The sequence below is a fragment of the Mastomys coucha genome, unplaced genomic scaffold, assembly GCF_008632895.1.
Source record: "Mastomys coucha isolate ucsf_1 unplaced genomic scaffold, UCSF_Mcou_1 pScaffold22, whole genome shotgun sequence".
Lineage (NCBI taxonomy): Eukaryota > Metazoa > Chordata > Mammalia > Rodentia > Muridae > Mastomys > Mastomys coucha.
The window spans coordinates 108,515,679-108,527,804 of record NW_022196905.1 but is presented as its reverse complement, the minus strand read 5'-3'; the positions used below and the strand labels follow the sequence as shown (position 1 = coordinate 108,527,804).

The window sequence follows — 12,126 nt, the reverse complement described above, 5'->3', positions numbered from 1 at the left end:
GGAATTGAACTCAGGACCTCTGGAAGAGCAGTCAGTGCTCTTAACTGCTGAGCCACCTCTCCAGCCCTGTTTTTTTAAATTTTGAATGACTGGTGAATCTTATGTGTTTATTTACTCTCTCTATTGTCTCTTTGGTGAGGCTCCCTACTCAAATCTAATGTACTGGCTGGTTTTGTGTGTCAACTTGACACAGGTTGGAGAAAGGGCTTCACTTGAGGAAATGCCTCCATGAGATCCAGCTGTAGGGCATTTTCTCAATTAGCCATCAAGAAGGTTGGGCCCAGCCCATTGTAGGTGGTGCACTGACTGCTCTTTCAAAGGTCTTGAGTTCAAATCCCAGCAACCACAAGGTGGCTCACAACCACCCATAATGAGATCTGACACCCTCTTCTGGTGCGTCTGAAGACCGCTACAGTGTATTTATTTATAGTAATAAATAAATCTTTGGGCCAGAGTGAGCAGGACCGGCCAGAGCGAGCATAGGTACTAAATTCCATTCCCAACAACCACATGAAAGCCCATAACTATCTGTACAGCTACAGTGGCTACATTGTACTCATATACATGAAATAAATAAATAAATCTTTAAAAAAAAAAAGAAAGAAAGAAAAAAGAAAGAAAGCTGGGCCGGGTGGTGGTGGCACACACCTTCACACCTTGGGAGGCAGAGGCAGGCGGATCTCTGAGTTTGAGGCCAGCCTGGTCCTGAGTTCCAGGACAGCCAGGGATACACAGAGAAACCCTGTCTCAAAAAAACAAAAAACAAACAAACAAGAAATGTGACTAGATTAAAGTGAACAGATAGTGTGTGTAAAGCCCTGGGTTCAGCCTGTAGCATCAACTCTGCCTCTTTTTCTCTGAGATGCCAGTAAGACAGACCCATGCCAGGAGCAAATTTAAATGCAGCTGAGAATGACCTTGAACTTCTGATCTTCCTGGGTGATAGAGTTATGGGCATGTTCCTCTACCAGCTTGCAGGAATCCCCCACCTCCACTTCCTGAGTGCTGGGACTATACATAGATGTCACTGTTCCTGTCTCCAGCTCTTTTAACTTCATTTCTGGATGAATTGAGTGAAACTGTCCAAGGCTGACCAGAAACTCACTCACTTAGGCCCAGGCTGCCCTGGAGTTTTTGATTCTCTTGCCTCAGCCTCCAAAATATCTGGGACTATAGGCCATTATCACCAGCCAGGTTCTGAGTTCAGAAAATGATAGATTCTTACCAGCATAACTTCCTGAAAGATGTGGATTTGGAGCTAACTGATTAACTAAGAGCAGCAAGATGCTCAGCAACGCGTTATCATCAACACCGAGTCTGACCCCTGGAAACAACACAGTGGAAGGAGAGAACCACTTCTCACTAAATGTTCTCTGATCTCCACAAAATCACACTTGTATGTGTACACGCGCGCGCGCGCACACACACACACACACACACATACAGACAGACACAGAAAATGGACAAATTAATGTAGAAGACCCCACCACCATCACTAAATGTTACAGGAGGCTACTGTTTAGTCTACGCTCCTGCACTGGGCCCCAGGACACCAGACTGAAAATCATGCTCAAGTTCCTACATGCACACAGAAAAAAACCTGTGAAAGCAGACAGAGAGCTGAGGACTAACAAGCCTCCTCTGACTTGAGGCCTTACAAGAAGGAAAGCCAGACGGAAAGGCCGCAGCTGACCAGTCGCCCTTCCAGACTCATTTGCAGACAGCAACTCTGCAATAGCCAGTCAGCTCTTGATCCCTCCCCTTCTGTTTTCTCTAGTCTTTACCTTTTTACAAAACCAACCTCCAGGAGCTAGAGAGACAGCCTGGTGGTTAAGAGCACTGGCTGCTCTTCCAGAGGACCAGGGTTCAACTCCCGGCACCCACATAACAGCACACAGCTGTAGCTCTAGTTGCAGGAAATACAGCAGCTCATGATACAGCATCAGCAGTGACATAACATCTTCACACACATACATGCAGGCAAAACACCAGTGCACAGAAAGTAAACAAATATTCTTTGTCTGGCCACTGAAAGTCTAGGCTGGTCTTGAACTCACAGAGACCAGCTGCCTCTGCCTCAAGGGCTATGAGGACACTAATGCACCACGCTTGGACCGGAAGCAGGGTCACAGTCAGTGTCTAATGGCTCTGTGTTGAATAATGTTGGCAAAGGACAGACTCCAACTGCTCAGCTGAGAGGTATGGCTGAGTGTGTTTTTATGTGCAGATGTGTGAGCCTGAGTGTGTGTAAGTACACCACATATGCAGAGGAGCCCACACAGGACAGGCGAGGGTGCTGGAGGCACTGGAGCTGAAGTTTCAGGCACCGTAAGCTGCCCTTTTGGATGCTGGGAACCCACTCCAAGAGGAGTATGCTCTCTTTAAAAACTGTTCAGTGGCTTTATTTTTTCATTCCACAGTGAGGCAGGCAGAGGTAGGACTGACTACCAGGAGCTCCAAGCCAGCCTGACCTGCTAGCCTGGGTAATGTGACAGCCCGTCTCAAACAACAGCTTCCCAAGCAGGTTCATAGCTAAGCCATGGAAGAGACGATTTCAGAAAGGGAATGTTACCTGTTGTTTACTGTTCTCATTCCTTACAGCCAACACCAGAGAAGGGAAATACATTTGTCAGCAGAAGTAAGACACACAGGGCCTTTGTCTATTGACTGCCTTCTGACTAGTGACGATAGCTGACAAAGAGTCCTTCATCACGAAGGCCAAGTGGGCTGTAGTTCGTCTAGGTAGCTCCTTCTTGCTGTGTGAGGAGGAGGAAGACAATAATTGGCCTAAAATAACCAGGCATTCCTTGGGGCGGGGGGAGTGTGATCCCCCGTCTCTCTGGCTGCCTGCACTGCCTTGCCAATGTGGAAGAGTCAGTCCAGCTGATGGAAAGCTGCCTCAAGAGGGCACTACATCGAGCACCACTGGTGATCTTACAAATAGTAAGAGCAAGCTTTTGTGTAGCTTGTTTAAGATGTCTCACTACATAGCCTGGACTAGCTTGGAACACACGATGTAGATCAGGCTAGCCTCAAAATCACAAAAATCTACCTGGTTTTGCTTCCCAAGCTCTGGGATTAAAAGTATGCACCACCACACCTGGCTAGGGAAAGTATTTTGAAATATTCAGTGTCCAAATATAAAACCAGTGGTAGCACAGTCCGCATGTGCAAGAAGCTGAGTTCAATCCCCAGTGCTGGAAAAATAGTTAAAAAGAAAGAAAAAGAAAACAGTTAAGATCCTATCTCAAAACAAACAAACAGCTGGGCAGTGGTGGCACTGGCCTTTAATCCCAGCACTTGGAAGGCAGAGGCAGGCAGATTTCTGAGTTTGAGGCCAGCCTGGTCTACAGAGTGAGTTCCAGGACAGCCAAGGCTACACAGAGAAACCCTGTCTCAAAAAAACAAACCAACCAACCAACCAAACAAACAAACAAATAAAAAGATTCTTAGGGCTAGTGAGATGGCTCAGTGGGAAAAGGTGACTGCTGCTAACCCTAATAACATGAGTTCAATCCTCAGAACCAACTCCCATGAGTTGTCTTCTGACCTCTACAGGAGTGCTATGGCAACAACATAATTCTCCACTATGTCCATTAAATAAAAAACATAATTTAAAAAATTAACAATGGTTAGAGAAATGGGTTAGCAGTTAAGAGCGCTGGTTCCTCCAGAGGACCTGAGTTTGAGTTCCAACATCCAGCTGGCTTACGATCATCTGTAACTCCAGCTCTAAGAGATCTGATGCCTTCCTCTGGCCTCTATAGGCACCCAGGTACCCTCATGCTGCAGAGACATATATGCAAGTTAAACACCTATACACATTAAAAAAAAATTATATCGAAAAAAGAAGAACCTTGTGTGGCTCTGTGGGCCACACAACACTGTCAGTTAAGCTTAGCATGTTGCTCATATTCTGGAGCACAACTATGAGCTGTGCTAAGTACACACACCATCTTCAGCTTCTGCTCACTGCTCACACTTCCAGAAGCTGGAACAATCAACAGTTCAGCACCTGATGGGTACCCCTTACTTTATACACACGCAGACACTGTGGAGGGACTTACCAGTTGTGTATCCTTGGTCCAAGGCTTTCTGCTTTCCAATCTTTAGCATCTCCCTGTTGATGTCACAGACCATGACCAGTGAACCTCCCAAGGGGTCCTCTTTATTCTGGTACTTTTTGGCAATTTCATCCCAGGATAAATTTTGCTGAGTCCTCAGCTGTCTCCTCTGTCTTCTCTGCTGCTGCGACTGAACATAACTAAGGAACCGGAATGCGATGTCGCCTGCGGGCGGGAAGCCGACAGAAGGAAAGATGCAAACCAAACCAAGCAAACAGCCTCCTGAGCCCCTAAGAGCGAAAAGAGGCAAAGAGGGGATACGTTCGAGGACAGATGTTTCTACTCCCTTCAGCAGAGACCAGTTCTTCACTCCTACCCTGACAACGGATATGTCCATGTTGTTCTCGAGGCTGGCCTTCAACTCCTGATCGTCCTGTGATGGTCTCCTGAGCTGATTACAGATACATGCTCCCATTCCTGATTAAACTATACTGACCAACCTTCCCTCCCTCCCTTCTCCCCTTTACTTTTCTTCCTTCCTTCCTTCCTTCCTTTCTTTCTTTTCTTTTTTCTTTTTTTTTTTTTGTGGTTTTTCGAGACAGGGTTTCTCTGTGTAGCCCTGGCTGTCCTAGAATTCACTCTGTAGATCAGGCTGGCCTCAAACTCAGAAATCCACCTGGCTCTGCCACTTCCTTCCTTCCTTCCTTCCTTTCTCTCTCTCTCTCTCTTTCTTTCTTTCTTTCTTTCTTTCTTTCTTTCTTTCTTTCTTTTTCTTTCTCTCTTTGTGATACTGCTTCATGTAGCCCAGTTTTGCCATGAGTTCACTTTGTAGCTAAGGAGATTTTGACCTCCGGGTCCTAGTGTGTCCATTTCCTGAGTACTGGGATTATATGTGTATCCCACACAACTGGTGCTTACCATAATTTTCATATTAAGGGCTACAGGTGTGACTCAGTTGGGAGAGTGCTTGCCTAGCACACATAAAGTTTGGGGTTTTGTGTCCAGCATGCCATACACCAAGCTTGTAGTTTCATCCCTATAATCCTAGCTCTTAGGAGGTGGAGGGAAGTGGATCAGGCCAACCTCAAATATATGACTTTAAGGTCAGCATAAGACCCAACTCAAAAAAAAAAAAAAAAAAAAAAAAAAAGGCAGGCCAGCTTGATCTAAAAATTGAGTTCAGGGCTTATTACACAGAAAAACCCTGTCTCTAAAAAACAAAACCAAAAAAATCACGTGCCTGTAATTCCACAACTTGGGAGGCAGATGGATCTTTAAGTCTGCCTGATCTACCTACAACATTCTAGGCTAACTAGTCAGAGCAACATAGTAAGACTCCAGCTCAAAAAAAAACAGGAAACAAACTTTTTTTTTTTCAAGACAGGGTTTCTCTGTGTAACCCTGGCTGTCCTGGACTCACTCTGTAGACCAGGCTGGCCTCGAACTCAGAGATCTGCCTGCCTCTGCCTCCCAAGCGCTGGGACTAAAGGCGTGCGCCACCACTGCCCGGCAAGAAACAAACTTTTATAAAAGTAATATAAGCAGTAAAAGATGGCTCTATCTCTGCAGGTTACACATCTATGGATTCGACTATGGGTCGCTGTGCAGTGAGGATTAAACCCACAGACTTTGTCATCATTCCTAAACAGTGTAACAACAGCTCGATTGGCATGTGTACCTGACTTGGTCTGTTGTTGCATGGTGCTTGCCATCAACCAAGGGTTTGAAGAAGGAGCCTAGGCAAACACTCCTCTGCTGAGCACACCCCAGCCCCAAGCAAGTGCTCTACTAATTCTGTTGCTGCTACTGCTGCTATTTTGTGTTTGAGGTTGGGGTTCATGCAGCCTAGGCTGTCCTCAAGTTTGCTACCTAGGGAGGGATGACAATTTGTTTTTCTGGCCTACATCTTCTGAAGTTCAGGATTGTAAATGTGCACTTTGGGCAGTGGTGGTATATGCCTTTAAGCCCAGTGCTTGGAGACAGAGGCAGGTTTGAGGAGGATTGAGGCTTGGATTTGAGGTTAGGCATGGTTTACAAAGCAAGTTCCAAGATGCTACACAGTGAGACCCTGCCTTGAGTATGTACTCTAAACCACTGAGCTGTTGTACCAAAGCAGGGCCTGCGTCTCTTTCTCTCTCTCTCTCTCTCTCTCTCTCTCTCTCTCTCCCTGGTGCTGTGGCCTGTGGCTGCACAGTGCATTAGTTAAAAAGGAGGCAATGAATAAATGAGATATTTTATTGTAAGAAGGAGAAAATAGACCGGTCAAGTAGAGAGAAGGAAAGGAGAGGAAGGAGAAGAGAAGAGAAGAAGAGAGAGGGAGAAAGGAGAGGAAGAAAGCAAGAGAGGAACAAAGAGCAAGAGAGAGGAAAGAGGGCAAGAGCAAGAGAAGAGACAAAGAGCAAGAGAGAGAAGAGGGGGCAAACCGCCCCTTTTATTGTACGAGGTGTGCCATGTCTGGCTGTGGTCAGTTGACTGCATGTAGGGTCCAGCTAGAATGCTGGGAGCTTGGGGCATTGTTTACATGATAGAGCACACATCTCCTGCAGGGGCAGCTGTGAGGGGTTGTGACTGAAACAGGAGCCAAAGACTCAGGAGTTATGGCCAAGCTCCTTCTGCCACCTGCAAGCAGAAAACTGCTCACAGAGGGTCTAGGGCTCAAAGCCAAATACTCAACTGAGCCTAAGTTACCTGAGCAGACCACTGTCTCACACTGCACCACACTGAGCCACCTCTTCAGCCTCTGGAGTTTGAGACAGGGTCTTGATCTGTAGCCCTGTCTGGCTTCACAGTTCCACAGCCTAGAATCTACCCTGGCTTTGAATTTACTTGAATCCTCCTGCCTTGGCCTCCTAAATGCTAGGATTGAAGGTTTTCTGACACATACTTTCTTTTTTCTAACTTTTTAAAAAAGATTTATTTATTATTATACATACATGTACTGTAGCTGTCTTCAGACGCACCAGAAGAGGGCATCAGATCTCATTATGGGTGGTTGTGAGCCACCACGTGGTTGCTGGGACTTGAACTCAAGACCTTTGGAAGAGCAGTCAATGCTCCTACCCACTGAGCCATCTTGCCAGCCTGACACATACTTCCTAACACTTTCCTCCCAGGTACTTGGTATGCAACAGGAAACAAAGACCTACCTGGCGTGGGAGTGGATTGATTGGACAGGAAGGTGGCCTAAGTAGCTACGTCCTAAATAGCTTGTGCGATGTGAGAAAAGGTTTCTTTCCAAACAGAAGGAAAGTGGATGAAAGGTGAAACGGAAGATAGAACCAGCTGGGGCAAAGCTCCATGACGCAGCACTTAGCTATGATATTTGTGAAGCCTTGAGTTTACTCCCCAGCAGTAAGGAGGGAAAAAAATGGGGGGAAAAATGAAACTGGGCATGGTGTCCTAGGCCTGTAACCCCAGCACCTGAGAGGCAGAGGCAGGTGGCACGGGGCTTCAAGGCCAGCTTGAATTATTACATGGTGAGTTTAAGGCCAGCCAAGACCACACAGTCTCGATTACCACCAAACAACAATGAAAACAGATATAACAGTCATTCAGATGATGAAATTTCACAAAACACTGCCCTTTTACCTTATAAAGTACTCTGTTAACAAAGTGCTAGGCTGGAGGCTGGAGAGATGGCTCAGTGGTTAAGAGCACTGGCTGTCCCTTCCAGAAGTCCTGAGTTCAATTCCCAGCAACCACATGGTGGCTCACAACCATCTGCAATTCCCTCTTGTCCCATACAGGTTTACATGGAGATACAGCACTCATATATATAAAATAAATAAATCTTTAAAGAAAAGCGCCAGGCACACCAGGGTTGGTGGTACATGCCTTTGATCCCAGCACTTGGGAGGCAGAGGAAAATGAATCTTTGTGAGTTCTAGGACAGCCAGGGCTATACAGAAAAACCCTGTCTTGTGAAACAAACAAGAAAAGCGCCAGGTGCAAAGCTGTTTTGGACTAATATGTTTGCCCTCTCTCAGAAGCTGATGCACACTGACCTTTAAACTAATGGTGGGTGAAACAGCAGACAGACACCAAGCGTGGCATTACCTGTCCCTCCAGCCACATCGAGTAGTTGGGTCCCAGGCAACGGGTGCATTTTCCTAATGAGCAAATCCTTCCAAGCACGATGGATGCCGAGACTCATCATGTCATTCATAAGATCGTACTTCTTGGCCACGCTCTCAAACACCTGGTAGACTGGGGCAGGGCAGACACACTGTGATCAACAGCATCAACTTGGGCAAATGTAAATGAAGACAACAAAGGGGAGCTTTGCCTTTTGAAAAGTACCTGTCTTTGCACAGTGAAGCTAAGCCAAATGTTAGACGCCCAAGATACATCTTAACATTATGTTTCCCTCTCTTGTGGTGCTGGAAACTGAATCCAAGGCCTTGCATATAGCAGACAAGAACCCTATCACAGGGCTGGAGAGATGGCTCAGCGGGTAAGAGCACTGATTGCTCTTCCAAAGGTTCCAAGTTCAAATCCCAGCAACCACATGGTGGCTCACAACCACCCATAATGAGATTTGATGCCCTCTCCTGGTGTGTCTGAAGATAGCTACAGTGTACTTATGTATAATAATAAATAAATCTTTGGGCCGAAGTGAGCAGGGACCAGAGTGAGCGGGGCTGACCTGAGTGAACAGAGGTCCTAAAATTCAATTCCCAACAACCACATGAAGACTCACAACCATCTGTACAACTACAGTGTACTCACTTACATAAAATAAATAAATAAATCTTTAAACATAACACCACCATGTATTAAAAGGCGTAAAAGTCCACAAAAGAAGTCACCCTCTTTCCTAATCTAACATCGACATCCCAACCTGATGTTGGGTTAACCGTGAGTATGAGCATGAAATACAAGCTTCAGGAAGTTCTTCATTCCATGACTCATTGTGACAATAGGAAGACCAGGTGATGTGCAAACCTTCAATCCCAGTACTTGGGGGCAGGCAGAGGCAGGCAGAGCTCTCTGAGTATGCAGCCAGCCTGGAGAATAAAGTGAGTTCCAGGACAGCCGAGGCTACACAGAGAAACCCTGTTTGGAAAAAAAAGACAGAAAGAAAAGCATAGGTGTGTATCCTAATCAGTGACCAGTTATGTCATGTGCTTTACAGACGGTTTACACTCAGGCCACAGCATAATACTTCTACCATTCCCTTGTTTCTTGGTGACAAACCCATGTTGCATACTTAGAGAAATGAAAGAGGAAACTGAGCAACAAAAAGGGGAGAGAGCAAGGGAATCAGGGTGTAGTCATCATGACTGAATGACACTGAATGACAGAAGCCCAGAACTTAATCCCCAGCACTTCAACCAACAAAAACTGAGCAAACTAGAACATCAACAAAGAGCACATCACGGGAATAGAAACCAACACTGGTGGGAGGACCCCTGTCAGTGCAGTGGCACGCGGAAGAGGTGACTCAGTATACAGCAGAGGAACCCAGTGAGTGAGGGTAAACGCTCTAACCTAGGGGAGGAATAAGGGTTGTACCAGTCAGGTTCAAGGTGTTTCAGAGGAAAAAGTGGCAGGAAATAAAACTCATAGGGCCAGGGAATGGCTCAGTGGGTGGAGCACTCCAAGCCTGAAGATGTGAGTTTGAGGCCCAGGACACACACAGCAAAAGAGAAACCTGACACCTGCAAGTGGTCAGCTGACCTCACAGAGCCCTGAGACACACGTGCGCGCGTGCGCACACACACACACACACACACACACACACACACACACACCATACAAATATAATAGAATTTTTTTTCAAAGATTTATTTATTATATGTAAGAACACTGTAGCTGTCTTCAGACACACCAGAAGAGGGCATCAGATCTCATCACAGATGGTTGTGAGCCACCATGTGGCTGCTGGGAATTGAACTCAGGACTTCTACAAGAGCAGTCAGTGCTCTTAACTATTGAGCCATCTCTCCAGCCCCAACAGAATTTTTTAGAATTTCCATTTAAGGGGATCTTGGAGGTGTTTCACGATGTTAAAAGCACTGCGGCTCGAAGCTGACTAGGCTACCTTCCCCCTCCAAGTGAAACTTAGAAGGGTGAATCTGCCAAGTGATAGGCAGCATGCTTAGTCACTATCACAAGCTCCAGGACAAGGGAAAAAGTGTCAGGTCACTCTTGTTACATCTTTAACCAAAAATAAAGCAATATCACTCCCCTCAGAGCTGTACTTTTTCTTGGGACTTGGTTTTTTGAGACAGGGTTTCTCTGTGTAGCCCTGGCTGACCTGGAACTCACTCTGTAGACCAGGCTGGCCTTGAACTCAGAAATCCGCCTGCCTCTGCCTCCCAAGTGCTGGGATTAAAGGCGTGTGCAACCACTGCCCAGCAAGCCTCTTGTTTTTGTTGTTTGTTTGATTTTTAGGAAACATTTTGAACTTGTGAACCTACCCCAGGCCTCCTGAATGCTGGGTTAATTATAAGCATGGCACTACTGTCAAATAGTTTTGATTTTCTTTCTTTTTTTTTTTTTTTTTTTTTTTTTTTTTTTTTTTTTTTTTTGAGATGGGTTTCATTGTGCAACTCTGGCTGTCCTGGAACTCACTATGTAGACAAGGATGGCCCTGAACTCACTCTCACACTCCCTCCCTCCCCTCTTTCTCTCTCTCTCTCCATATATATATATATATATATACACTATTCCTATATATATATATATATATATAGGAAAGTGTTTTCTAATTAAAGTATTAACAACTGTCACTGGTGGAAAACTGAAGTGAGAAATGGGTGGGAAAAAAATGTCTACACGGCATCTGGCATATATGACAATCTGGCAGCTGATGAGAGTTAAGGGTCATGCTGTGCTTAAAAGAAGGGCAAGCCGGGTTTGGTGGTGAACACTCTTAATCACAGCACGGCAGAGGCAGAGGTAGGTGCATCTCTGTGAGTTCGAGCCTAGCCTGGACTCCATATAAAGCTCCAGGGCAGTCAAGGTTACACAGAGAGACACTGTCAATAAGGGGGCAGGTGGGGGCGCGTCGCAGGGTATAGCGTCTCAAATGTCTGTCGTCGCAGTTACAGAAAATGAGCCTCGAAAGGAAAACTGGGTCTGGGAGGTGGGTACTTCTCGGAAGTCAGGACCGTGAGGAACACAGCTCCAGGGCCAAGACGCATCACATCATAGTGAGTAAAGGAAACCGAACAGAAGCCCGACAGGTCGCTCCATCCACCCTCTCGCCCTGTCACCTTTGCCTCCTTTCTCCTCTTCCGTCACAGTCTCAAACCCGAAGTGCGTTTCCGTGGCTCGCTTCTCTTGGGACAAGTACCGCGCACTCAGCGTGGCCCAGGGCCAGGATCTACGAAACCCGGGGAGCCTGCAGTCTCCTGTTGCTCGCAACCACCCGCGGCCACAGTAGCGCCATAGAACACAGCTCCTGGGCGCCGCCATCTTGATATCCCGGCGACCGCGGGCAGCGAGAGCATCGAGTTGCGTCACTAGCCGGGTGACGGCTACCAGCACGGGACACATTAGTGGAATGAACCCTAAACGCCTGTTTTTAAGGAATCCCGACTGGTTCAGGATTTGAAAACCTGAAAGCCTTTCCTCTGTTTCCTGACTGAATCTAGAGTTTAGCCGGAATAAGCAGAACTCAGAGAAAGGCCATAATTGTACTTCAGCGGCCATATTCCCATCCTGTCAATCAGCTAGACTAAAGACTACTATGGTAGGGCTGGTGAGATGGCTCAGCAGGTAAGAGCGCTGACTGCTCTTTTGGAAGTCCTGAGTTCAAATCCCAGCAACCACATGGTGGCTCACACCATCCATAATGAGATCTGACGCTGTGTCTAAACACAGCTACAGTGTATTTACATATAATAAATAAATCTTTAAAAAAAAAAAAAAGACTACTATGGTAAAGACAACTGTATAGACCAGGCTAGCCAGGAACTCGCAGAGATCCACCCGAGTGCTGGAGTGCTCCCTTACGCCCTGCAACTTTTGTTTTCTGGTGCAGGAACTGGGTGAAATTGAGGCATGTTGTAAGTAAAAGACTAAGATTACGTCATTTACGTCATTTGAAAATTAT

The 12,126-nt window shown here is 46.3% G+C and overlaps 1 protein-coding gene across 1 annotated transcript in view; it reads right to left on the bottom strand.

Annotated features, from left to right (window-relative positions):
- Positions 1 to 11,698, bottom strand: part of Coq5 (coenzyme Q5, methyltransferase) — a 19,091-nt gene extending 7,393 nt beyond the window's left edge. The window contains exons 1-3 of the mRNA XM_031337552.1: positions 11,285 to 11,698; positions 8,121 to 8,270; positions 4,068 to 4,289 (exon numbers count right to left, since the gene is read on the bottom strand). Coding sequence (XP_031193412.1) covers positions 4,068 to 4,289; positions 8,121 to 8,270; positions 11,285 to 11,567 — 655 coding nt within the window. The 5' untranslated portion in view covers positions 11,568 to 11,698. The remainder of the gene's footprint in view (positions 1 to 4,067; positions 4,290 to 8,120; positions 8,271 to 11,284) is intronic.
- Between the last annotated feature and the right edge of the window lie 428 nt (positions 11,699 to 12,126).